This window comes from Anopheles funestus, chromosome 2RL (assembly GCF_943734845.2).
Source record: "Anopheles funestus chromosome 2RL, idAnoFuneDA-416_04, whole genome shotgun sequence".
Classification (NCBI taxonomy): Eukaryota; Metazoa; Arthropoda; class Insecta; order Diptera; family Culicidae; genus Anopheles; species Anopheles funestus.
The window spans coordinates 73,232,680-73,259,518 of NC_064598.1; the positions used below are offsets into that span (position 1 = coordinate 73,232,680).

General features: G+C 37.2%; 1 protein-coding gene across 1 annotated transcript; it reads right to left on the bottom strand.

The window, feature by feature from the left end:
- Nucleotides 1-7,841: 7,841 nt before the first annotated feature.
- Nucleotides 7,842-18,215, bottom strand: LOC125774959 (uncharacterized). The gene is made up of 2 exons (XM_049445334.1): nucleotides 18,161-18,215; nucleotides 7,842-9,260 (listed from the first exon to the last, which is right to left on the bottom strand). The coding sequence occupies exons 1-2, from the start codon at nucleotides 18,213-18,215 to the stop codon at nucleotides 8,092-8,094; spliced, it is 1,224 nt and encodes a 407-aa protein (XP_049301291.1). The 3' UTR covers nucleotides 7,842-8,091.
- Between the last annotated feature and the right edge of the window lie 8,624 nt (nucleotides 18,216-26,839).

Here is a 26,839-nt window from a genome sequence, read left to right on the forward strand (position 1 = left end):
TAAAATAGGTAAATCGTAATATAACTACAAGATTAAATAAAAAAAGAAAAAAGCTTTTGAACAAAGTTTACTTAAGAAATATAAAACTAAAAGAAAAAGTTTGATATTTGAAATGAATAATAAAACAATTATGAATTTTATTTTCAATCAAAACTTGCGTGTTAGCTGGAAAAACTGCACACATTCCTTGAAAATGATGCACTATAGGGACTAGGAAAATTTATCAAACGAAAATATTTAATCCTCCATCGTATTCTTCCTCTTCAGCGAATGAACAGCAACATACCCAGCTTTATTATTAATTGATTCGTTAGCGTTATTAATTATGGGGGGGGGGGCATCGGTATACGTAGGCGCTATATTTGCTCTACATGGGTATGATGTGAATAAATAATATCTTATCCTTAAGCGGCTCACGGTACAACAAACGAACCAATGGAAAAAAATGAAGGCTTCCAGCACGTGCACTCCTACACATCCGCACATCGCACGAACCGGTCTAAGAACAAACGCACAAAGGCATTTGTAGCCGTGTACCGGAAAATATTTAGCATATCATAAATGGGTATAATTTTGCATCGTGTTGGTGTACTGCAACTCTACCCCTTGGCATATATACTTGCACATGGGGCGGCAACCTTAAAGCGCAATGAACGTTCGATGCATATGCGATACCATTGCATCATTGTCACTCTCGCAGCAAGAGTGTGATATTTCCAGGTAGTCTTACGATGTTTAGCCGCTTCTCGCCAGGCGTGCCGGGCATCGGGAGGGAAGTTAAATCGCATCACATTTTTCTACAATCCGGCAGCGGTATTTATCAATCGATTATCAGATATGACCAACCATGACTTACAGATATCCGAATACCATTCGAGGCTGACGTAATTTGTAATAATCGTGTAAACATGCTGTACACAGTTTTATGCTATAGTATTGATTTCACATCAACATAGTTCCGTGCTTCGGTGTATAGAAATAAAAGGGCATGAATTGGTTCTTTTCGTTATCTAACTTCAGTAGCCAGATTTTTTTAAATAAAATTGTTATTAAACCTGCATATTTACATAAATTGAGGATACATTGACGTATCAGGCAATACATCTACATAGAAAAAAAGGAATTATTAAAAATAGTTATTGGTTGGTTGGAATTTTTTTTATTCATAAAGAACGGCCTGGCCGTATTGCTGGTTGGAAAAATTTATAAGGAAAGATTAAACAAGGCGTCATTAAAAAAAAATATTAAAGTTTAAAGAACATTGACTTTATTTAAATTTTCAAAACTTTAGTAATTGATTGTTTTATAGAATCAACTATGAAAGAGCCTAAACCAATAGCTATGATAGAATACAAAACAGATCGGATAAAAAAAACAAATTTGTAGTTAGAATTGCTGTAATTAAATAATTCTTTATTGATAGATTTCATAAAGAACTATCGAAATAAACAACTTAAAAAAAGAATAAACATTATCAAATTTTCAGAGAAGACATGAACAGGTGATGGAGTTTTTTGCTTCAACTATACGGATGAATAATTAGGAAAAATGTTATGCTTAAATATATTTTCGAAAATTCTGTAATAGAAAAAACGTAAGGAATAACAGTAATATACTGTGCTACTAATTATTATGAATAATGTACTGTGCACGATTTTTTCCCTTTTGATCACAATGAAATCAAGTTTCTGATCTAGCTGGTAGAATGCCAAGTCTAAGAGGCTTACGGTTTATGTAAAGGTGTTAAAAAATGATTTTTTTTCTTTTGTAACCCATTGCAACATCATCACACCAGTTAAGGAAGGAAACAAGAGTTATTAAATCTACGAAAGGTGGAGCCCATAAATATCTCTTGCATCGTCATGATCTCTTGCTTCTGCTCTTTCCATACTGAACAAATGACGCATTTCGGACAATCCATTTTAAATCATTCGTTTACGATATTTACCATCTGGATCTGAGCCAGTGAAATTTGGCTAAATTTTATGCTTTGAGTATGTTCAATAATAGTGTCCAGAGGAATTTACAACTGTTGTACTTATACAGCATAGCAGTAACTAAAAGAATCTACTTTTAGCGAACGTAGTTTTAAAACGATTTTAAGCATTTCAGTATTCAGTAAATGATTAATTGAAGCTCGCGATTGCAATGAATTATGTTCTTTCATTTCCTTGCCTTTCACGATGCTTCGCTTGATGGCGCATAAACTGGTTTAAGAGAAGAACAAGTTTGCAGAAGTGCAATCAAAGCTTTGGTATGAATTTGATTTTGAGACTATTTGCTGTCAGGCTTGAAAAAATGCTTGAAAGCTATAAGCTGCAAATTAGGCGTTACGCTTCACTTGATCCCCCCGTTATATGGTTTTGAAGATCCATGGCATTCTAAGGGCATTTTCGGCTTTAAACGATGCATACGACAAGGTCGAGTTTACAACTTTAATATTGGAACTACATTCCATGTTCAAGTTATTATTTCGCTTTCAGTATCTTAAGTTGGGTCAACTTGTTTACAAGCACCACCTAGCAATCAAACAAATTTTAAAATAAGACTAATAATTTTACTAGTAATTATTCTGGTAGTGTTTAAATAATTCTAGTTATAGTAAAATGATAATAATATAATAAACAAAACTATATTTGAATAAGAAAACCAACCGTATGAGGATCTTGGGATTGCAACGTCGTCTTATTCTTTTTCTTCATCTTGGTTTGGACAACCACTAAGGTCATGTCGGCTATTTCTGGCTTACTAGACTTATTTTTACCACGTAGAGTAGAAAGATAGTCACTCCTTGCTACATGGGGGGTTCTGTCGTATGGAACTGACACCATTTATCGGAAACATCGCTGTGCCACCTCATTGCCACTTATAACATTCATCAAACATGATCATTTGTTGTAATAATCGATCTCGATAATATCTCTACAGAACCCAAACCATGAATTCTGAAGAATTTGCGACTCAATCAAGAATCGATTGAATATATGTTACCCTTGCATACGGACATCTCGTTGCAATTGTGAATGAATTCCATTGTCACTTGTATCAGCGCGATAGATCATAACGATGAATACCTTAATGGCTACACTCGGTCGGTTAAAGCTTTTGAAATAGCAAGAAATTGACACTGGCTGTAATAAATGGACTCTTAAGTTTGCGGTTGAAGCAGAAAACTGAATCATTGTTCAATGTTAATAAACATATTCCTAGAATTGCTTTATTCTTGCTTCACCAGTTGAGACAGAGGTGGTTTTGTACAATGTCGTTAAAATTCTTGGAATTTTTATAATATTTATTTCAATTTTTGTTTGATGATCAATTAATTATTGGTTTTTACTTTTAAAACGTAATTATTTACTTGGTTGCTATTTTACCATTATATTTTTTTTGTTTTTTTAAGTATCTTCTTCTTCTTCTTGGCTAAACGACCTTACAGGTCACGCCGGCCATTTCTGGCTTACTAGACTTATTTTAACCACGTAGCCGGATAGTCAGTCCTTGCTACGGGGGGACGGTCCGGATGGGATTTGAACCCGGTCCGGCCGTGTGGACTGGCGCCGTTTATCACATGCACCACCGGGCCGCCCCTTTTCTTTAAGTATATTTTTTTAGTATATTTTTAAGTATAATAATACTGATTTTAATAGATGAAATCAAAGACTACATGGAATAAATTCAGTAAGAGGGTTATCTTGTTAAAGATTTATGATTGAAAACATGCGCAAAAAAACAAAAACATTTTGCATTGTGGCCTAAGCGTGTGTAGAAAAACAAAATGTTCCTATTATCATGCTTTCATATACATTTGCTATATTTGATTTTTTGTTTCTATCGTTCGTAGATTCTTGTTTGCTTCTGTCATTTTCGATTCGATGAAGGGTTTCCATTCTCTAGTGATCTATAAAATTTAATTATATTGTTGATCTAATAAAAACATTTAGTTAAGGTATGTATGAATATGTGTATGTACGTTTGATAAATCTAGTTTAAATTGTCAGGAATACATGCCGCGAGTAACTGTGATTAAGCAAACTTATTGTGCACCATGCGTCTCCATCAATCATATTTGCTACTTTACGATGACTCATAAAATCGCCACTCAATCAATCATAGTTTTCTGTTTAGCGGTTTCATACCCATCATAAAGAGAAGTTCTTGTTTGAAGTGTTTGAATTCGTTCAATCATTTTGATACACATAAAGAAATACATTCATGAGAACGATGCGTTCTGCTTCGAAACTTCGAAATTATGAATTACTGAATATTACGAATCTAGAATGGTTTCTTCGTGCATCGCTTACAAATCCATGGTATGAATCAACTGGTGAAATCAATATGTAGTATGCTCTCTAATAACATAGTCTCGCCGTTTCGTAAGAGATACATTGTCATTTTTCAGTGAATGAAGTGCCGCATCTATCTTCTGCATAACAAAAAAAAAGATACTCAAAAAGAGGAGATATCGATGCTGTTGGCGTACCTCTAGGGACCTCTAGGTACCTCTGTAAATATTTGTTTGTTAAAATTATCTCATTTTCTTATATTTCCCCTTTTGAATATGTATTTCATTCTGAACCGAAATGTTTGCTATTGGAAATTCCAAGCATTTTCTTTACGAAAATAATTAATTGATATATTTAACTAACTCCTTCAATTGCACATTTTTCACCCTAATGCTAAGAGAAGAACCTTTGAAAACATGTTTTTCATTGTTTGTATAGTAAATAATTTAGTGCATGTACATAACATGTACAGAAAATAATTTAGCGCGAGATAAAATAGCTAAAATTTGGGGATTTTAATTGTTTGAAGTGCGGTGTGTTCATTCACAAGTAAAGATAAAAATTAACAAAAATAAGACATAAGAATGCATTTTAGACAACACCAAACATTTTTTGTTAGATTTTTTCCATAGCCCATGGTAACGCCACACAACGCCTGCTTTACCGCAATAGAATCTCTATCAGGTTGCAGGTATGAAAAAGTAATAATAATTAATAAATTATAATAAATTAATATGTAATAAATAAACACGGGTAAGCTGATTACGAAATGTTGTGAGTAAAATAAGAACTACACATCATAAATTAAATATCAGAATTAACTACAAACTATTCTCTTTTCTTTTTAATTTGTCAATTATGTCATTCCCATCTGCAAAACCGTTGTAATGAAATGAATGCGTGGCACTAAAATCATTACACGCTGGTTGAATTAGTTTGAACTATGGATAGAAAAAGAGATCATCGTTGCTAAGGGACGGTATTTAGTAATAGTACAGTCCAGTGTAGCCATTCCAATGGATACCGGAACATGTTTCCCGGTGCCGCAATTGAATCAATGAAAGAAATATTGACACCGATTACCATAAAGTAAATAGCATTAGGGAGGCAACCTGTTTTGATTATGGCCATGGTCAAAGGCTCCATCACAACACAGTTGGTAGTTTTGAATCAACTCATCGTGAATTACCTTCGTATGCTTGTTTTTGTAGGAAAATGATGTAAATAATTTATATGATTCAATTTTTTTTCCACAGAATCTTTGTTGTTTACAGAAACGGCATAAACCAATAAAAGGCTACACAATGTTACTCATCATTTCCATCTCGCGTTCATATCACTTTCATATTCAAATTCATATGTAACCAAAACATTCGATTGAGAAAATTTAAAATTTTCAAATTGTCATTCTCTCAGAATTCTGTACTGTTGTCCAATAAAACATAAATATAACATAACGACATCATCCAAATCGGTTTTGTGAGTGTTGAAGTTTAAGAGAACCATCCACATAGCCGTTAGTGACGTTACATGATTTCATTGTTAAACATATTTGCGTGATGTAGCCTTTTGCGTATCAAGTCAATTTTTTATCTGAGAGTAGGAATCATTTAATTTGAAACCCGTGTACACTTTCATCTCAACTCAACTTTGCGTAATTGGCCATCTATTGCATCAACTCATCAGTCACTCACTGTGAACCTTATCCAACTGATGTCGTCTATCGTTCTTGCGGAGAGGTGACTTTTTCGGAGGAATTTACACATTTCCATCAGCATTGCTTGTGTTTCGAAATTGCTGCGAAATGGGACGAGCATATGGATAGATGAAACAGTACTGAGTGAAAACCCCACTCACTTGTCAGATGTCTTTCTATTGTCACGAAGCACAATAATGTTGGATGAGACTTAATTAAATTTTCCTCCACAGATCTGTGGAGCTTCTCTTCCTTTCGTGTATTACGTTATCTTTACAGTAAAGCAAAACTGATGCTTCACTACATTCTGTGTCTCTTTCTATGAATCCAATGCATTGGGAGTTAAAGATTACTTTTTGAATCCCATAGCTGTCATTCATGAGCGCATGGTCATCGTTATTTACATGCTGGTTACTAATGCTCGTATGTGGAAATTGTGCAGGCGATAGTTACCAAGAGATGTTTCAAATGTTTCTAAGCAGTTTGTAGTTAAGACGCAGTATAATTTCGTTGTTGATTTTAGATTACTTATTTTTCTAATCACCAATCGTGTAACAATCTGCACTGACTTTTCAAACAAAAGTTTTTTTTAAAAGTATTTTTAGAGTTTAAAAAAATATTGTTTGAAATTTAAAATTATATAAATTACATAAAAATAACAGGAATAACAAAAAGATAAATTTATCAAAATTGTTGCCTCTCGAAGGAAGTTCATAAGAAAGTGTTGTACTCAGAAGGATGATATTAATGCACATAATCATTAATTGATCCAACTCGTTGAAATCTCAATTAAGCAATATTGAACCACAAAATATTAACCCACGATACAACAGCTCTTAGCCCAACGTCCACCGACGATCTTTCGATCTCATTTCTTTACATTCTGATCTCGACGGTGCTCAGTTGCTGTATAATCCACTGTTTGGATGCCCACTGAACCCGAGCGAGGTAATTATAACCATATCAACTTTCCAAATGCCCATTCATCGCCCAGCAGGAAGCTCGGTGTTTCGTTTCGTCGCATCTGCACTACACCGGACAGCCAACACAAAACCAGAACCACCGATGATCAAATGGTGATCAGTTTATCGTTGCTATGGCGCATACCCTCGAACCGGGTGAGCGTGATCGGGAAGCATGGCTTAGAGCGCAACCGCTAGGTGGTGCGGTGACTCTGGCTAATGGCGGCGACGCTCAACGCTACCATCATCACGGCTGGACGGTGGATCTCACGAAAGCTCCAAACATGACAGTACTCCATCGCTTGCAGCTTGCTACAGCAACGGTAGGGGTGACGGTCCAGAAAATATCTCTCGCGACGTCGATTTATGACAAAGCTCGAAAGCTCCGAAGTAGCGGTAGGGCAAGGATCACCGGGAAGGTGGTGACGCAAAACGTACTGAAATTGAAGGAGTCCGATTGCTGATGCTCGTAAATTAAAATGTCGGTCATCATGTATTAACTTAAAATGTTTAAGTGTTTTTTTTTATATAAAAATCATGAAGATCGATTAGGATTTGTATTGAGTGTATTGATAAAAGCTTTATGTGAAATGAATATATTTTTGCCATACACTAATATTTCGGTCATTGTGTATAGTTATTGACATACCTACCAACAATCTAAAAATTGAATCATGTTCGATATACGCGAATATACGATATGCAGGGTTCATTCAGTCGCATTGAATCGGGGTATATATGTACTACTTTTAAAAAAATTCGCAGAAGTATTTTTTGAATTACATGATTTTTGAAGTTTATTGTTGTAATTTAATTTGATCGATTTTTCTTATTTCTAATTTTTTGCTGTGCAAAATAACTGCTTTTTTATATGACATTAAAATTAAATGTTCTTTACTAACAATGGAGACGCATGGTCTTTATTCATCGTTTATATCTTGTTTTTTTTCACACATTTCATTTGTAATGGAGTGTTTAATTTAAAAGTAGTGCTTGTTTTTTAAGCTTTTCAAAACCATATGGATAATTTTATTTCAAACCTTCTGACTTTTACAAAAATGTAACTGAGAGCTGCAAAAAATAATTTTGAAATTCTTCTCAAGACAGTTATGTTGACATTTAATGTTCATGCTGTTTCGCTAAATGAATATTAACGTGGTGCCTTCATTTCAAATGCCATTCTCAAATTAGTAAACTTCTCTAATATAAATACAAAAATACTTAATGTCCACCCTATACCGATTACCACCCAGAATGGTGCGAGATCACCAAACTTAACTATATCACTATCTTCGTTTTCGACACCAACATCTATGCCTTTTTGAGGTTTTTTCTGAAACCAATATGACCAATGCAGAAAAAAACCTCCTTCGAAAACGTTATGTATGTGTTTTTCAAATAATTCCTGCAGCATCGTCCGCTTAAGAAATGTAAAGCCGGAAGGATGGGCAGAAAAAGTTTCCTTCAGAATGTTATATTTTTTGCGATTATGTGTGACATCGTAAAATCCTGGATAGTTTATTAAATTTATACCTGTACGATCATTGTGAAGTGCGGCAGCGTCACTTTGCAACCCATTTAGCATATCAGAAACAATAACTTTAACTGTTACATTTTTTTGCTCCAGTAAAGGTTTAAAAAATTCTATATTGTCTCGTTCGTAAAGCATTACTGGTAATTGATTCTCCTTAAGTTGCTGTAATGTTTCAATATCGGAATGAAATGGAACATCTGAGATAAGCGAAATGATAATCGATTCATATCCACTTTGAATAAGGAAATAAAATACCATCAAACTGAGGATGATAATTTTTTCTAGCGGTTTCGTTTCATTAAGATTGTAACGTTCAAGACCACAAAAGGGAAGCAGTATTAGATCGTTACGGAAGTATTGTCCACTATTCCACATTACGAGAAAGCTAATCACCACGATTATCAACATCAGTGTCCAGGACGCGAGACTAAGTGGCCGCAAAAATATTTCCGGTATCGTTAGTGGTTGTCCACGCGGTGCAACAATGACGTACTGAACCAAATCAGGTACGGTAACGAATGATTTAGGAACTGTTCTCCATGTTACCCGATTCAACCAAATCACAGAGTTGATCTCTTTAGCTTTCTTGAGGAATTTCTGCTTTTCCTTTTTATGATACACCGTTGGAATCGGGTTAAATTGTATATTGGCCCTTCGGCCAAACGTGACCAACAAAAAAATATCGATTCCATACACTTTTGTATTGGTTAACGCGGAATAGACAAATGGTGAAGCTAACATGTAAGATACATTAATCTGTTTACCGTAATAATTTTTCTGATAGTCTGGATAAAATCCGTGTATATCATAAATGGAATGATTTTGATAGGTGTTTAAAAACGGATGATACGTTATTGGTTGTATTTGATTGTATTGAAGGTTGTAAGTAAAGTACAAGACGTCAAAAAATTCACACGTGGAAAATACTTTTGTAAGAACGGCAGTGTCCGAAGGGTGCTTCGCTTCTATCACAACTATAATCTTCATTCTCATATAACGCTTAGCGAGCTCTATTAACCACTTCACGAATGACACATTTGGTCTCTGTCGGGAAAAGAAATGGTTAGGTTAAGTGAATTGGATTTCAGGATATATAAACCATTAAAAGAACATACCTCAAACACAAAAATAATTAATACGATTGGCATTGGCAGCTTATCTATAACCTTTGTTACGGGAGATGACTCAAATGACTGAGTGAAAATGATTTTGCTAGTATTCGGGAATGACAACAATCGTTCAAGTGGTATTACCCAATCCGTATCTCTCGGACCACTCCTTGGTATGCTAATCCAGATGTCTATAGCACAAATTGAATTGTTTCTAAGTGTGGCAATTGTATCTTCTATGTGAAGTACGAGCTTTTCCATTACTGTCATACTAAGGCATGCGTGAATAAAAATTAAAATCAAAAGCCTTTGAAGCTGCATGCTTCTTAACAGTGGATGAGCAACTGAGCATACATCGGAAACTAAGGCAGGAAAAAGCAATCATTTAAGCTTCGTTTTTCAATTGCTATGACAAGCAGAAACTGTTTTAATATTTAAAATATCGCAGTAAAAAATCTAAGTAATAAAACATGTAATCCAAGGGGATACACATAGAAAAATGAAATATGCATTGCACTCAATGAATTAAAATTACTGTTACAAATGAATATTATCAATCACGTTTATACTTGCTTAGTATATGATAGCAGACATATCAGGAATTATAATCATCAATTTATGAATTGAACAGTAAATTACAAATATGATAATGCATTAAAAAAAATTTCATTCGCTTCGATTTAGACAAGATCGCAATATCAAAACATTTCATAAAAAATTAAAGGTTTAAAGTAATTACAGTAAACATAACCTAACTGAAATTACACATGCATTTCCTTATGTACAACTCATTGCTGAAAATGGAACAAACTCTTAAAAAGTAAAAATTGGAGTCAACCAGAAAAATACTTTCTCAAAATTTGACTAAGACCAACAATAATAATTTTAATATAAAGAAGTATGAAGAAAAAAAAAGAGAGTTTAAATTTAATTTAAAAAAGTAAAACACACTATTGGTATTTTTAAATTGTAACTGAAGTTAGTTAAACAAGTTTGGAAAAATATTTCTATAACATAAACCTTATCAAAACACTTGAAATCTTTGAATGGCACACTTAATCTAAAAGATTTTTACACGAAATCAGATAAATAACGGTTACCTTCGTCAGGGTGGACGAAAAACTGTACGGGTCCAGGATTTCTGGTTCCTTTCATCCATCAATCCCAAAGCGCAACAGCAGCCAAACCGACCGGCAACCGGAGCGAAGCGGCGACGTTTCGTCCCCGAAATCACTCATTCAGCCGGCATCCATCACCTCCAGGTCCAGCGCCAGCATCATCCAGTCACGCACGGTAGCGATGTTTTCGTCATATTAAATATTATGGTCTAGTTATTTTCCCGTCGTTTACACTCTGGCTCGCTGATGACGAGACGAACCGTGGCATTCATCATGCGAATGGTTTCTCCATTCGTCACCGTCGCTCGCCCTGTCCAGTCGCCCCGTTCCCGTTCGGTCCTTCGCCCAAAACTTTATTCGTCCATCATCGATTGCATTTGTTGGGAGCAGGAGTTTTGGTCGTTATGTATCTTTCCAGCTGGTCCGTCCCTTCCTGCCTCGAGGTGTTTGAGAATCAGACATTGAAAGTTCTGGTCCGTTTGGAGCAGGTCTATGGGGAGCGCTGACGAATGAGCTCATTGAAACACACATACAGATACGAACGAAAAAGGGGAATCAGTCCGTCGTTGCTTCCGTATGACACCCAAAGCAAATCAATCAAAACGGTTTCTCTAATTTTCTTGATGTTTAATTTTACCTATGAGAGATACTGTCATATCTGCGTCGCTCCTTTCATGGCTGCTGTTTTACAAGGGTTTGAATGTTAAAATTGTGATTTTCAAATGTTGTTGGACTTTTCAGAATAAATGTAGAGCGTTTGTACGAATGATGAAATGCATCTACATTTGATTTTAAAGTTTCTGTCCTTCTTCTGTGTTGCTAATCAAACAGAAATCGATTGAAGCAAATGACAAATCTCACGGATGACGAGGTAATATTTCAAGGTGAGCGAAATCTGGCTGGACATTTCAGGGACTGGATTGGTAGAACTCTTTTCTAGATCGAATAGAAAAAGATGGTTTCTGATGAACATTCGATTATTACTGATTGCAATCCATGAGAAGAATTCCTTGTATGAGGCGGTTGATGAAAGTATCGATGCTCTGTTATACATCCTTTTGCTTCTTCATGGGACCAAAGTTCCTGATTTTCCTGCAATTTATTTCATTACTTGCCTTATGTGATCATTTTGCCTTATGTGATGATACTGAATGTTACGAAAATAAAGCTCTTTCAATGAAGGTTATTGCTCATTTCATTTCCAACAAACAGTCGTCGCTTTTTTCATGAATTTATATCCCAGCAGCATGATCAACAGCTTTTCGAGCAGATTAAAAGGTGCTTTGAGGACTCCACAACCACAAACTCATTTTGCACCAATGGTCTTCAATAAAACGGTCCATTTGTTGCCGTCAATGTACATCCAATGTTATCGAAAAGGCTTCAACCGATCGCTTACCCACAACCATCGAGCAAAATGATCTTGAGCGTCCAATGAGAAAAAGGCGATCATGAAATTCCAGTATGATAAACGATTCAAGTCAATAAGCTATCCAAACCGTTTCCGTAGGGTGGAATCGCAGCAATTGCTTCTTTAACGAGAAGCAAATCATTCAGTTTCTACAATTCAAGGTAAATTACATCGCGGACTCAAAACATGGCGGCCATTGAACAAAACGACTGATCATGTCAATAGTTTGAAAAATTACTGACGACTGGCATAAAACACCTCCCTCGTTCTTTCATGGAATAGGTTGTTTCACAAGATGGACGAGTAAAGGAAGCGATTGAGTCTTGAACCCAAGATGGATTTAAAAAGGAAATGCTCTAAGGTTTAACTTTTTTCCAACTTGAATGTTCACAGGAATGTCGATTTTCTGTCAATGCTTGGGTCATTTTTCGTAAAATATTTTGTTCCTGTTTTCTCTTCATCCTTCTTCGTAGGTGTTCTTTAATAAACATGCTGCATCGCACATAGGTGTACACGACAAAGAACACCTTTACAAAACCTTCCATTTTTTCTCTTTCTTCGTTGAGTAGACGGGTGAGAAGATAAATTATCGCTATTAATTAAAGTCTATTCCTGGCGATATGAGTTAATAATACGCGTACTTCAACCATCCGTATGCTGTTCATTGTTGCCGTTCGTAGTATTGACGACGATAAACCAACTATACCAGGGCTTGAATTGTCCTTAAAGAAGCATGATCGAATGAGGTGAATGAGTAATGTAATAGTCTCTGATCAAACCTCACATCGGTCACTCGGTACGAAATCAGCATTTCTGAGAGTAAGCTAAACATTAAATCCTCCTTTCTGCAAGCGATGCATGGTCTTCCATCGGAAAATCAGAAAAGCATGATTCAACAAACGTACAAACCTTTTATGAATTATATAAGATTTAAAATCACAAATAAGGGATGAAGAACGTAAAATAACTTGTAATACACCGCAGCCAGGAGAAGTTGTTAATTCGTTTTTGTTCCCCTTTTAACATCTTCTATCAGAAGAAAAAGAAACAAAAGTTGAGAATGAGAGAACACAAGAATGAGTGAAAGATCTACCGAACGCATCATTTTTCTGATCGTCGTTCTTGCCTCTTCACTTTCACCGCCTGCGGAACGATTCCCACAGTCCACCATTAGGTGCTGTAGATTGAATATCCCGCCAGCAGTGGCCAAAAGCCCATTGATATGAAACCCTGGCTTGATACGGCCTGCTGATGCTAAGAACTTCATCCCTGAACTCCTCAGACTCGTCCATCGGCCGTATCGAACTGCCTTCAGACGCATATCCGAACAAGATGTGGGGTGGTGTACGGCCATAAATCAAATAATCAGTACCTTTATATTGTTTAAATTCACATAACTCATATCGGTGTTTTCCGTCTCTCATTTAGCTTCGTATCTTTGCCTCATGCCTGGCACATGGAAAAGTATGGCGATCTGGCATCCATCGGTTGATTGCAACTAAGCACATTGACAATGACGAAAATGATATTTTCGACTGTTTATTTGTTACTTTACTACAAAATGTAACAAACTTTACTACAAACTTTTGATTTTTAAACTTGTTTTTAACTTAATATGAATTCTTTTATTCTAACATATTATGGAAATTATATGGTTTACGGAAAAATGATTCAATAATTGATTTTTACACATTTCTTACTAAGGGAAAGTTCCCTATATGGTTATTGAGATTGAGAAATCTCTCCTTGCACCAGCAAACGATGGTCAACCAGACAAAGCAATCGGTCGTGTGACATCAACAAATGTCGCAAACTCTCCAATATGCCCTCCGAGTGGTGAATGGTCAAATGTTCCGCGCACCCAGGGCGTCAGTCATGGCGACAAACCGATCGGACTTATGGAACCGGTCTTTTTTCCACGTTGCACATCGCTTACCAGGTGGTAGCCAACGGAAGGAAGTTGCCTTGAGCAGCTATGTAAAGCGAGATGGAGGCGTTATGCCTTCGTGCCGACGACTGCATGCAACGATCAACCGATAGCATTGAATGCACTCTCTGGAACTCGTTCGTCCCGTTCGAGCAGTGCATGCACCTAAGCGAAACAGGGTGAGAACCAACGAAACGATGCACCATATTTCAGCGCGCTGGCAAGCTCCAATTAATCAATAACTGAAGAATAATCAAGAAATGTTCAAATCGTTTAAAAAATTACACCGCACCCCATCGCTCCAATTGCACCCCTTGCGCCATTGGCCATCAGCTCGCTTCGAGTGAAAATGGACCTTCGCGTTGGCCACTCTGTCCATCGCTGGAGCTTCCGTGGAAGGTCCGGGAAAGTATATGGCCAAGCAGGGTCTCCACAGGCGAGACGCTCCTCTACTAACTGCGGGTGATTCTTTTTGGCCAATCGTGTACGTGCTTGTACGGCTCGTATACGGCTCGCAAGTGAGTGATGCGCGACGGGATGTCTGGATCGGGTCTCCAGATCGGGCCCACAAGCGTTATGGTAGACGGAAGAAGAGTAATTTATGGGCCCAACCTTTTGCACATTTAATAACTCTTTTTTCCTCCGGTACTCATTGCTTCTTCACGTTGATGGTTCCATTGCTTCAACACTTTTACATAAAACCAAAGCCACCGATACGAGTTTCCTGGGGCATTGGGGTTTGGTGAAAAGGCGTCCGCCCGGAGCGCTTCCATCGGTTGCTCCTTTTGAAGAAACAGCAAACTGGGAACCATGAGTAGCAGTACGTAACTGATGGCCAGCGCAGCGCGAGCCGATTTCCGGAAAATGAATCTTCATAAATCAACATCAATGGTGTATCGTGCAGTGCAGGGGATAGTACGGCTGGTTAAGGTTTCCACCATCAGTGGTTCTTCGATAACGACGACACTGGGAATGTAAAATTTGATAAACCTCTTTGTGCTTGTATGCTGCCCTATCGGTTTTCAAAGAAAACTTCACACAAGGTAAGGGAGCATTTAAAAAAAAACTTGCAGATTTGAACGATAGTAATTATGTAAGAATATTTGTGTAAAAGTTTTAGATAATTAAAAACATTTTAAGTGTGTATTGGTCATTGAAATAGTTCTCTTAGAAGGAATAAATGGAATGTTATGGATGACTGCAAAAGGTGAGCAACAATACAAAAAAAATGCAAATGTAGATCAGCTTGAATGTAGGACAGTGACAGCGATTTGCAACTGCTCCGATAATAAAAAATGCTTTCACAAACAAACGCCTGGAAAAACTGGTTTAATTCTTGCTTCGGAAATGGAAACATCACCAAAAACCGAAGTGACAAACCTCACTATATCAGTCACCGTACACCAACTGAATGTCAATTTCTGATCGCCTTATTTTAAGTTTCGTACCAAAAGTGTTTGACGGATTCATGATGGTCTGTGCCGCCAGGAAATCGATCGTTCTTCAGTCCTGAAATGGTATCTCAGCTAGAACTGTGTCGGTCAGAGAAGCGGTCCAGCTTGAGTTTCAGTAAAGTTTTATCTGAAAGTAATAAATTACGTCCGTCTTGATATACCGAACAAGACAAATCAAGTCAAGAAAGGGATAAGAGAAAGATCCCATACCGCGTTGCGAGTGTCAAGCGCTCTGTCGAAGGCGATCATCATAAACATATCACTTCGGTTTGAAATATGTTTTGGTTGTCTTTTGAAAAGTTTTTGATAATTCTTGGATAGTTATTATTTGGTACAATAATGATTAATTTGCTTTAAAAGCACATATAAATGCCCGTTTCATTAAAATAAAAAAATGAATTTTTACTTAAAGTGCTATATCAATTAGGCTGTTACATTTCGAGCAAAGTTTTTCTTAAACAAATATACCATTTTCTGTGATGTGTGTACTTATAACAAATACAAATTCATAACTTGTCATAAATGTCCATCACCTGCAAGATCGCATTTATTTTAACAGATTTTTGATACGACCCGAACCACTTTGATGCAAAATTGATGATTATCTCTCGTAGTCGATGTCTCACCTGCGAAGTTGTTGTCTTCGTTAGCCTTTTATACTGAGCCTCTCTTCATACCACAGTTTGAGTTTCGTTAAGCAACAGCAATCTTATCGGAAACAATAAATTTACAGAATCTTTATTCCTTCTCCTGTACCGAGCAGATAGACGGAGACTGTTGTTATAAGTCCATTTGCATGACTACTGATGGCAAAGATGAATGGAATTCAATACCGGTTTTGGTGCCGTCCAAATGTTTATCAGTTCCACAAATTTTGGACAACAATTCAACAGCTTTTCGAGAACATATGACATTTCACAATGTAGTACAGAAACATGAAGTTTCGTTATGGTATTTTTTTTATTGAAGTTGTCTGTGGCAAAGTCATCATTCTTCACCTATGATTTTTTTTCTTATACAAAGTTATCGAGATATCAAGATTTTGAAACTTTTTTCAAATTTTATGGTAAAACGAATAAGTTCTTTATATTAAAATGTACCACATACAAAAATTGATGATGAAGAGACTTGCATCCCCGTCCATAAAGCTGTGATGAAAGAAATAAGCGGCAAATGAGGAACAAATGAAACACGCTTTAAGTCGCAACCCAAGGGATGTTCCATCCAAGATATATGGGATGGAATTGAAAATAAGAAGCTGATTGAGTTGTGATTTATGTTATGTTTTGTTACACAAGCAATAATTTATAGATTAAAATTATGAGACTTGATACCACTCCGGTCACAGCGACCTGTACTTGCTAGACAACGGGAGACCATTTTTAATACTGTAACTGTCACACGGTGCCAGAGCCTTGCTTCGTAGAAGAACACCCGATGCATCAACGAAAACCGATCTGCCAGTATGGCCACATACCTTAAAAGCACGTCCGTAAAGTCATACGAGGCAAGCAGAGTTGAGCATCCTTTACTTCGATTTTTCACTCATCACAACGCTTTGCGTTCGCCGATACATGGAGCGATGTGGCGTTTATTAATTTTATTAAACACATAAATCGTAAAAATGTGTACCCTTGCTGGTGCACCCCGTGGTAGTGACTCGCTTCGTTTCGCCACATCAGGGCGCCGAACATCAGAATCGGCGTCTTGAAGCGACTCACGATTTCATATCAGGGGAACAATTAAATACATTACCATTCTTTGTTTTACTGTAAACAGCGTTCGGTGGTGTATTGAATGTTGAAGTCATGTAATCTACTCGAAAGTTTAAATAGATTAAAAAATGTTTCGTATAAAACATTAGAAATCATCTCAACAAATGAATGAAATCTCAGTTTACCACTCTCGAAAATCAAATGCAAATCTATACTAACGATTTACATCTCCAAACACTACAACGAAAGCCTTACAATATTCTTGAACAAGTCAACTTATAAATAAGTATTTTTTAGATTCAAAAACATTATCCGGTGAGGGTTGATCATGTAATTGTAACAAATATCACAACATGGAAGGGGAATCCAGCGGTTGAAATGCTTTGGTTCGCGCATTATCTGATAATCGATTTGGCACCCTGGCGAGAAGTTCCAAGACGTTGTAAGATTACCTGGAAATATCACACTCTTACTGCGAGAGTGACAATGATGCAATGGTTTCGCATATGCATCGAACGTTCGAATCGTTTTAAAGTTGCCGCCTCTTGAGCGACTATATTTGCACGGTCAGACTGCCAACACCAAGCGTAATTATAGTCATTTGTGATGTGTTAAATATTTTCTACAACAGGGAATAAATTCCTTTCATATGGCTCTACTGTTTTTACGATGTGTATTTGCGCACATACTTACAGTCTTCCCTTGTTATTAATGAACATAATACTGATATAGAGTAAATAAAGCACCTACATACACTGCGACGGACACCATAATTATTAATGCTAACGAATCAATTTATAATACACTAAACGATATGCGATATTGATCTTGGCGCCTTGTGCTTTTGGTGTCATAAAACATAATCATGAATTTGAAAACTTGAATATTCTTCGAATGTATCATTTAAATTTGAAATGAGTGATCAAGTTCTTAACAACATAATTCACTTACCTTTGTCGTTGTTGATCCATCGGTAGGATGGTCGTGGCTGCTGCTTGGACCTCATTGTAACACACAATGAGTCGTTATTTAATGTTGTTCCCTATACTCACTCACCTACAATAAAACAACTTCACTGCAAACTAAATTTTCACGAAAAAAAAACATTTCACTACAACTACTTCGATTGTTTGTAGCACTTCTTCTTTGTAGCACCATATGACCGACCTGCGAGGAGAAATAATGAAGGTATCGAAACATATTAATTAGTAGATAAATTTTGATATCTGGTTAGATCATTATTTAGTAGCGTTAAGGACATTTAATGTTTGATAATAGAAGCTTCCGTTTAACTCAGCTAAACAGATGAGTAAATCTAGTCTAAAGATACAAGCATTTTTATTTATATTTCGAATGAATAGTAAAATTTCCGTACAATCAGTTATGATTTAATTCGCATAAATAAAAAAAAATATTATCCTTTTTATGGAAGCTACTGATTTAAATTTTCTTGACAAGAGCAGCTTAATGTCTCATGCGAAAGCATAAATTTATGTAATCCAAAATCATTCATAGTGAAAGACTATTTGTAGAAGCGAACTAAAATACCTTCACAAACATCCAAAAGAGAAAAAAATCCACCGTCAAATGAATCAAGCCCAGAGAGGAGAAAAAATAGATAGAATGTCCTTTGCGTCCTTGCTATTCTTGCATGACCCCACTCTGACGTGTCGCATCTTATTTTGGCTAAACCATCGTCGTTACCGTTAATTTTCATATCTTCTCCTATTTTGTTTCTCCAACACAAGCTGCAACTAGCATATGAGTGTGAGTGCTTCAGTTCATGTGTAGTAAAATCCGCAACCGTACCGATCATCTGGAGACACTTTCGAGCAATACATGTTTTCGAAGGATAAGGCACCATTCGGACGCACGTCCCGAAGAGTCAGACGCGGGTAATGTCGACAACAATTGATGTCCAACATAAAACAGCTACAAATAAAGCATAGCCCACTCACCCATTATCTCTCACACTCTTCGGGGCAGCGCTCTGGTACTCTGTCCAGCACCGGTCAAATGTCGTGTCAGTGGGCGAAACCGTCAACTCCGTGTTGGATGGTTTGAGAAAGGCAAAAGATGCGCTGATTGCTTGGAGGAGAGGAAGCAACACATGGTGAACGATTTTCCTAGGGCAGAGAGATCCATCCAAAATCGACCACCTATCTGCTGTGTTCTGAAGCATAAAAATCACCAATATTGATTTTTCACCCAGGATCGATTCTGCTCTTCTTCGTATGAAACCCTTCTGTGGGGTGTTATCTCCACCCTGTTAGGTGTATGCTCGGCATCGTTTTACTCATTACCCTATAAACTGAACTCACATCCTTCCATCAGGATAACCTTGCATAGATGGAAAAAACATTAGAGCACTCAACCTTATTCTTCAACAGCAAATAGACGTACAAACTCCTTTATCATAGAGCAGAAACGACAACCGTGCATGCTTAATGCCATCGTCGACGTTGCATGATTATCCCAGGCATCGAGCAATTATTGAAGGTATTCTTGTTTTAGTCAATATGTAGACGAGGGACGCTACAACGATTCCGAGCAATCGCGGTCGATGAAGTACACTATTGTATTCAATTGCACCGATTATCTCGCCAACAAATTCTCCGTTTTTAAATTTTAACTTTAAGAAGGAGAAACAATTAAAAACTTGTGTTAAAATTCATTGGTGATTTGATTTAAAACAATATTTTCGTGATTGAGTCAGCGGGACATTACTTTTTTCCTATATACTCATGACTCATAATAGAAAAATGAACGACTGATCTTGTTGATCAATCCCCAAAACATTCAAATGAGACCAATCACGATTTGATGGATAGATTAGTAGATGACAATTACTTTCTCTGTCATTACCAACATCACGATAGTCTTTTGATGTACCACTTCATCGACGTTGTTTCTCGATGTCAAGATCTGGAATGATCGTCCATTTCAACTCGTCTATGATCAGTCACGCATACCTCACAAAGAACCAAGCCGAATTGTGTGGAAAGCAATATGCCTAACTTCACGATCAAACAGCTCAGCTCAGTTGTGATATTTCGTTTTATTGGAGTCGACTGCGCCAGTGTTATACTGTTCCGATTATCAGCTCGATAATGGTGTATTATTTGTTTCCATTTGCATGCTTTGCAGTTTAAAGGTTGAGTATGCATCACGACACCACATATCTGTATCCAATGCGACTTGAATCTCGATGATTATGTTGTTAACAACGTTGATCAATGTTTTGAGCAACTTCATCCAATATTTGATACCTTCTGTAGGGAATGGGGAAGAGAAGAGGGAGAAGATCTCTTGGTTTGAATATGTAAGCTGTCTATCCGCCGAGCTAAGCAAACTTGATTGATTGATCTTTCCTCGCGATCACCGTGAATAGAAAACGTGAACTGATCATGGTACACAGCCAGGTACTGATTCAACGGCTTACATCTCATCGGACAGATTTTGATGACAGTGACGAATTTGTTTCACAGCTCAACAGACTGACTAGCTCAACTAGCGTCCATCGTAGTCTGTTTTTGGTACTTAACATACTGATGCATATTTGCAGCGATCCGCTACATCATCCAATGCAACCGAGCTGACATTTGCATGAGCTAGCCGCAGTTGCTCTGAGGCATTTTGCGTCGATGTGACACTGACGAGAAGGCGTTAGCTGTGACGAGCCGTAAATTTGTGACTCGTCATTTCTCTTCCTTGCCGTGTGTGGCATGTGTAAAGAGAGCAAACAGCTGCAAAATGATTAGCAGCGTCAATCACACCCAGGTTGTGTCTCGAGGGGACAAAAGGAGATGATTGCATGGTAGATATTTATATCCTCGCTGTGACATATAAAACATCCAAACCGCTAATAACAACCATTACCACAGGCATTTAATTGTGAGCAACAAATTGGTGTCATTTAGATGTGTGGATCATTTAGTTTAGTTTTGTATGTTGTGTTGGAGGAAGCAGGAAAATACATACACAGACGAGAATTCTTCTTTGTGAAAGTTTTCCAGTTATATTAATGACACTACAAAATTATTTTTTTTGTTTTTTGGTATTGGAGTTAGTTTTGGCCTTTCATTAACTCTTATTGAAATTTGCAATAAAGACATATTTAAGCTCAATCCTATAAAAAAAATAAATAAATAAATAAAGCAAGCAGATATTTATGACGAACGCTTCAGCGCTACATTTCTGTCTTTTAAATGTCTTTAATTTTCAAATACAAATACAAATTTTTAGAACTCAATTTTTGATAAGACCTCCCAAATGGCTGCTAACAAAAAGTTCTTTGCAACATTTTGATCCTTATTCATGAACTATCGACTCTTTTTTCTTAACCTTTGCGTTGCTCAGCTGAAAAACGTCAACTGTACCACTAAATGAAATCTGCCGTTTCAAATCACGCGTTTGCTCTCGTCAAAGTCAAACGATTACTTTCCATTTTAAACTTCAATGTCTCTCTTTAGGATATTTTTTATGATTCTTCGTGTGACCCAAGTATTTTAATTTGTTTGAAACAATTATATTTCTTCTCTCTTTAACATTCAGAAAGCATTAACAAATTGTTTGTAGTCTTTAATTTAATTTAAATTAATTTCAAATCCTCGAAATACTTTCCTAATATTTTTTCATGATGTCGCGTTGAAATTGATCTACATAAATCAAATCTAAGCTTCTTCTGACAACCGTTTGTCTTGATTATGCAGCGGTCTATATACCTTCAAACATACTAAATCAAATTACACGACAGCCCGTTAACATTTGGAAAACATTTTCCGAATGAAAAAATCTAACTTGCCCATTGTGTTGTTTTCTTTTTTTGTTTAACTTCGACACTAGTTAATAATAAGTTGTACTATAAATATGCCGCAAAAATTACATGATGTATCATCCATATTGATGAAACCTTTATTTCATCTAGATTATACATTCATCAATTGCATTTTTCCATTATTTTGATTTTGGCGCTTAAAAAACGATCCTCGAAACTACTGATAGGGATGGATTTAACTCGTGAATAATTATTAAAATAACATTCATATTTGTAATCGAACTTTTTTATTAGATGATGGACTCGCGAAACATCTGTGTTGCTGAAACCACGCTTGGTGAAGATATGGTAGATAGTTAAAAAAATTGAAATTATATTTGTAAATAATTAAGAACCAAGGCATCCATTTGTGCAGAGAAACACTACTTCATTCATCTTGGGAGAGAAGCAGATGACTTTGCTTTATTTCTGTCCGTGATATTTTGGTGCCAACCGGCTGCACACTGTCGGGGAAGATGAATTTATCGTTGACAGTGACGAATAACCAACACTCACATAATGTTATGATTCAAACTTCTTGCCTTTATCAAGAAAAACAAAACGTTAACTTAGAAGTGTAAAATTGATCGTATTTTAATTACAGAAAATAGAATTTTATGTTCTTCTGCCTTCATATAGATCGTTGATGATTTAATTTTGAACTTATCAAAACCAGGAAACAAATTTCGAAATAATCAAATCTCACAAGCACTAAACCTACTGAGATCTTGAACTAAATTGTCAAGCAGATCATGGTTGGCAGGAACAACTTTCGAAGGTTAGTTTATTACACCGAAGCGGTTTTCCCTCAAAGACTACTCAAGAACTCAGCAAAAATCCAAACGACAGCAGACTGCAGGATCAAAGTAAAAATTCCTCTCTGACACCATCAGACACTCAACGCGATTACGCATAACTCCAACACACGTGTACACATGCGCTTGCTTCACGCTTAGATGAACGATATGCATCATCCTTCAGCGGCAGGCGAAGCGAAAGATAGGTATTTGTAAAATTCGCTAATTGCGTATTTCGTTTTGGTTGTCGCCTGTCGGAGATGGTAAATTAATCTTGGAAACAACCACACGAAGAAACTGTAAGCGTCAACTGCGGCTGGATCTTGCCTACTGTCACACAACGCAATACTTTCATCTCTGCCTCTGAGACACTGATCGATGTAGATGGGGATCTATCTTCGCATCATGATCATTTCAAACACGCTTTAGGTGATAACATGGAAAATCTTGCTTCATCGTGACAACTCTATGGGTTGATTGCCCAAGTTTTATAAACAAATTGTATAAAATCATCCTTAATTCAAATTTAATCACATTTATTCCAAACGTTAGCTACGTCTCAACAAAACATTTCAGGAATTTAAATTCCGTTGAGAACAACACCGTATCCTCCGAAGCATTTCAAAATAATTTCAATTACGTTTCACAGACTCCAATTCTTCGATAAACTTCACTCTTTTACGTCGATTATCCTGATCAGACTGATTAGTTTGATGATAGAATTCTGACAACCTCCTCTTCATTAATGACGAATGTCAACAATTCATTGGTAAAAACCGATCTTTCTGCTCAAGTTGCGTCACGCATTTCAATCGAATACACACGGCAACATGCAATTCCAGATCCTGACAGCAAACCCGCAAAACTTGATCCATACGAGGTGTGAGATTAAATATTTCCGCCTTTACACCGTGTAATTCATTCCGTCGAATAGTGGACCACGGAAAGGCTGATTATTTTTAGAACTCATTCGACGAATGATGAGGAGTACGCAGGAAAGAGTCATGCGAATGCAATGAACGAAATGATGTCACTGATGACAACGGTACCAAATGACAATATGTCAGTATGAATCGTAAATCGTAAGTCATTTATTTTTCCATTTACCACCCTGTTTACGCTAAAATGGGCTGGTTCTTTTTTGCTCTCGCACCAGTCGACTAGCGGCCAGTAACCGCTGGATTGATGAAATGTGAAAGAGAAATGGAAACCAGGAGTACATGCAATGTTGGTTGTTATGCGTTTTATGATGTGCGAAGTATCGATTTGCGTAGTCTGACGACCACATCACATTCCTGCAGCCATGCCAAATCGCACCGGCCTGTGATCCCCCAACACCGTACAACTTTCCTCAATAAATCAACAGCACTAAATCAAAAATATGTTGGAATATTGATCTGCAAGTCAACAGAACAATGGCCATAAATTGACACTAAGCTGCAGTCTCGCCTGGCAAATGTTTCTTTAGCGTGGGGCTGAAGCATTTTGCAATCACAACAGCAAACAATACAACTTCCATAAGCAAACTTTTACATTCCTCGCAAGCAATTCAAGGCGACAATCAGTCAAATTTAAACAAGAAATAGTTTTCCTCTTGGCGAGACAGGTTTTGTTGTTTTTCTCTTTCTGACAGTTTTTACCTGCCACCACCAAGAAATATATAAAAATCCACGGCAAACTAATGGGTGGCTGACATGAACCCTTTACTAAGACGGGATCCTTGCGTACTCGAGTATCGATTGTTCACAATGTTTAGGTGGAATAAAAGGAATATCAAAACAGGTCAAACGATGCTTTACTACTTTTGAAAACTACTCTGAATAGCATTGTTTTGACTCATTAAAATTAGTCGGAATGGATGAATCATTTAACCTGTTGTTGATCATCTAATCTGGTTTTGTCTATCGAATAAAAAGTATCAAAATGTCAAGACTTTCCAGTTTTTCTTATCACATCATCCATCAGAAATACATTTATTCATGCCTGTTTTTATACAAGCAAAAATAAAATAAATTCTCCGAATATATTCACAATTCTAGCGTTACTGTTCCGAACGAGATAGGTGCTTCATTCTGTCAGTCTATTCGCGATTGACGATTCTCTTCAAATGTTGCAAAGTTCAATGAACAGTGTTGCATGCTGCAAATGGCCTGTCCTGCTGCGTTCTTCGAGTAGAGTTTCCTCCAACAAATCTTCGCCCCACGTGAGAAGCAGTCGGTATTTCTGGTGAGTTTTCACACCAACTTTCTCAAACACGACATCTCAAGAACGGTGCGAGAGCGTGAAGTTGCGGACGGAAAAGAAACAACTTTTCTTCCTCACGTAACAGACACATGCGCTACCAACACACGACCTTCTTGCTACAATGTGATGAATCTTCCGTTCCATGTGTTTGCAATAAATCAAATCAATCATTTCATCATCCAAGACACATACCAGCCCACACTTTAGGTTTTGTTGTGGCGAGTTGTGTTGCGTTGAAATTATTTTCACGTGCCATCCGTCAGAAACACCCATCGCTGCAAAGTCGTGATGTGCTGATGGGTGTCCGTGTCAGTATGGAAGAATCTTTTTCTATTCAACGAGAAATATATTTCCGTCAAAAATTATGTTGAGAACAACATTATTATTTTAACCTTCATACTACCGAAATGTGTTTATTTAAATTGTGTAGCATGTAGAACAATCTATTCGATAGAAAATTCCATAACCTCGATAAAAATTTTAGAAACAATTTGATTTCAACTAGCCAAACAATCGGTTGCAAGCATTAATCCAAAAAAGCATAAATAAATCATCTTCGAATTGACAGATCAATTGATAAAACATCGTTCTTTTATCACTAACATAAGAAGACAATGAAAGAAGCATCCAAACCGCTCTCACTACGTAAACCTTCTCACCAAGAGAAAAACACTGACCGCATGAAGCTAAGACATACGATGGGATTAGCAGCATAAGAAACGGGAAAGAACCCCTTTCTCCTCCGAGAAGCTCCTCGCCATGTCTCGTCCATTTGGTTTGTCTGACGTTTTCTATCACTCAGTCCGATCACACAGCTGTCCAGTCGGTTGATCCTTACCGACTGATGAAAAGAATAACAACGCTGTTCTACTTACGATACCGGCGGAGATGATGATGACGATAATGATGGAAATGATGATGGGAACTCCGAACACTGACCAACTGCCACCCACCGCTACATCGCTCCAGTCAAGCCCAAGTCTCGAGCGAAAACGTCTTCGAAAACCCTTCACCCAAGCGGATTGATGTTTGATGGAGAGGCCTCTTTACCATCGACTACGACTCTGTTCGATGAGACGCCTTCAAATCGACGAATGGCTCTCTATCTTCATCACAATCATAATCAACTAGGCTTCATATCGATCCAATAACCGACCCAACGAGAGTGGACCGGGGCCGGAAATGTGGAAGGGTGACATGCACCCCGTCGTCTCTTCTTCAAACACAACTGACACATAGCGCACGAATCGCCAAATCCTTATCACTCCAGTCACAAAATACTTTTCCGCGTCAGAAATCATCATTCGAGCTGGTTCCAACGCCGAGACCAATCCTCCCTCAGCGTAAGATGTGATGCGCACCGTTAGAAACTATCGAACTTGACAAAACGAATCAATCAATTCTTGGAGCGAATGGACATTGGAAAAGAGTCGGAATTGGAGGCGAAGGGCAGAGCAAGGGAATGAAACAAAAATTGTCTGCCGGTCTGGCACCGGACGAATCGTTCAACTTCGATGGATTGATCCATCGGACGGATGGAGATGGACGAATCGCATGCCCATCATCCATCCCACTGTTGGTTCTGGTCCGGTTTGATGGCAACTGGAATGAACGAGGATGACAGAGCATGTTTCCTTAGTTCTGGTTCTTTGTTATTCTCATAGATCGGATAAAATATTTTTCATTTGATGCTCGTGACCGAATGGGAGGTTCACCTAACACCAAATAAAACAAATCAATTTGTCTGCGCGTCAAATATCGTCACAAAATTAG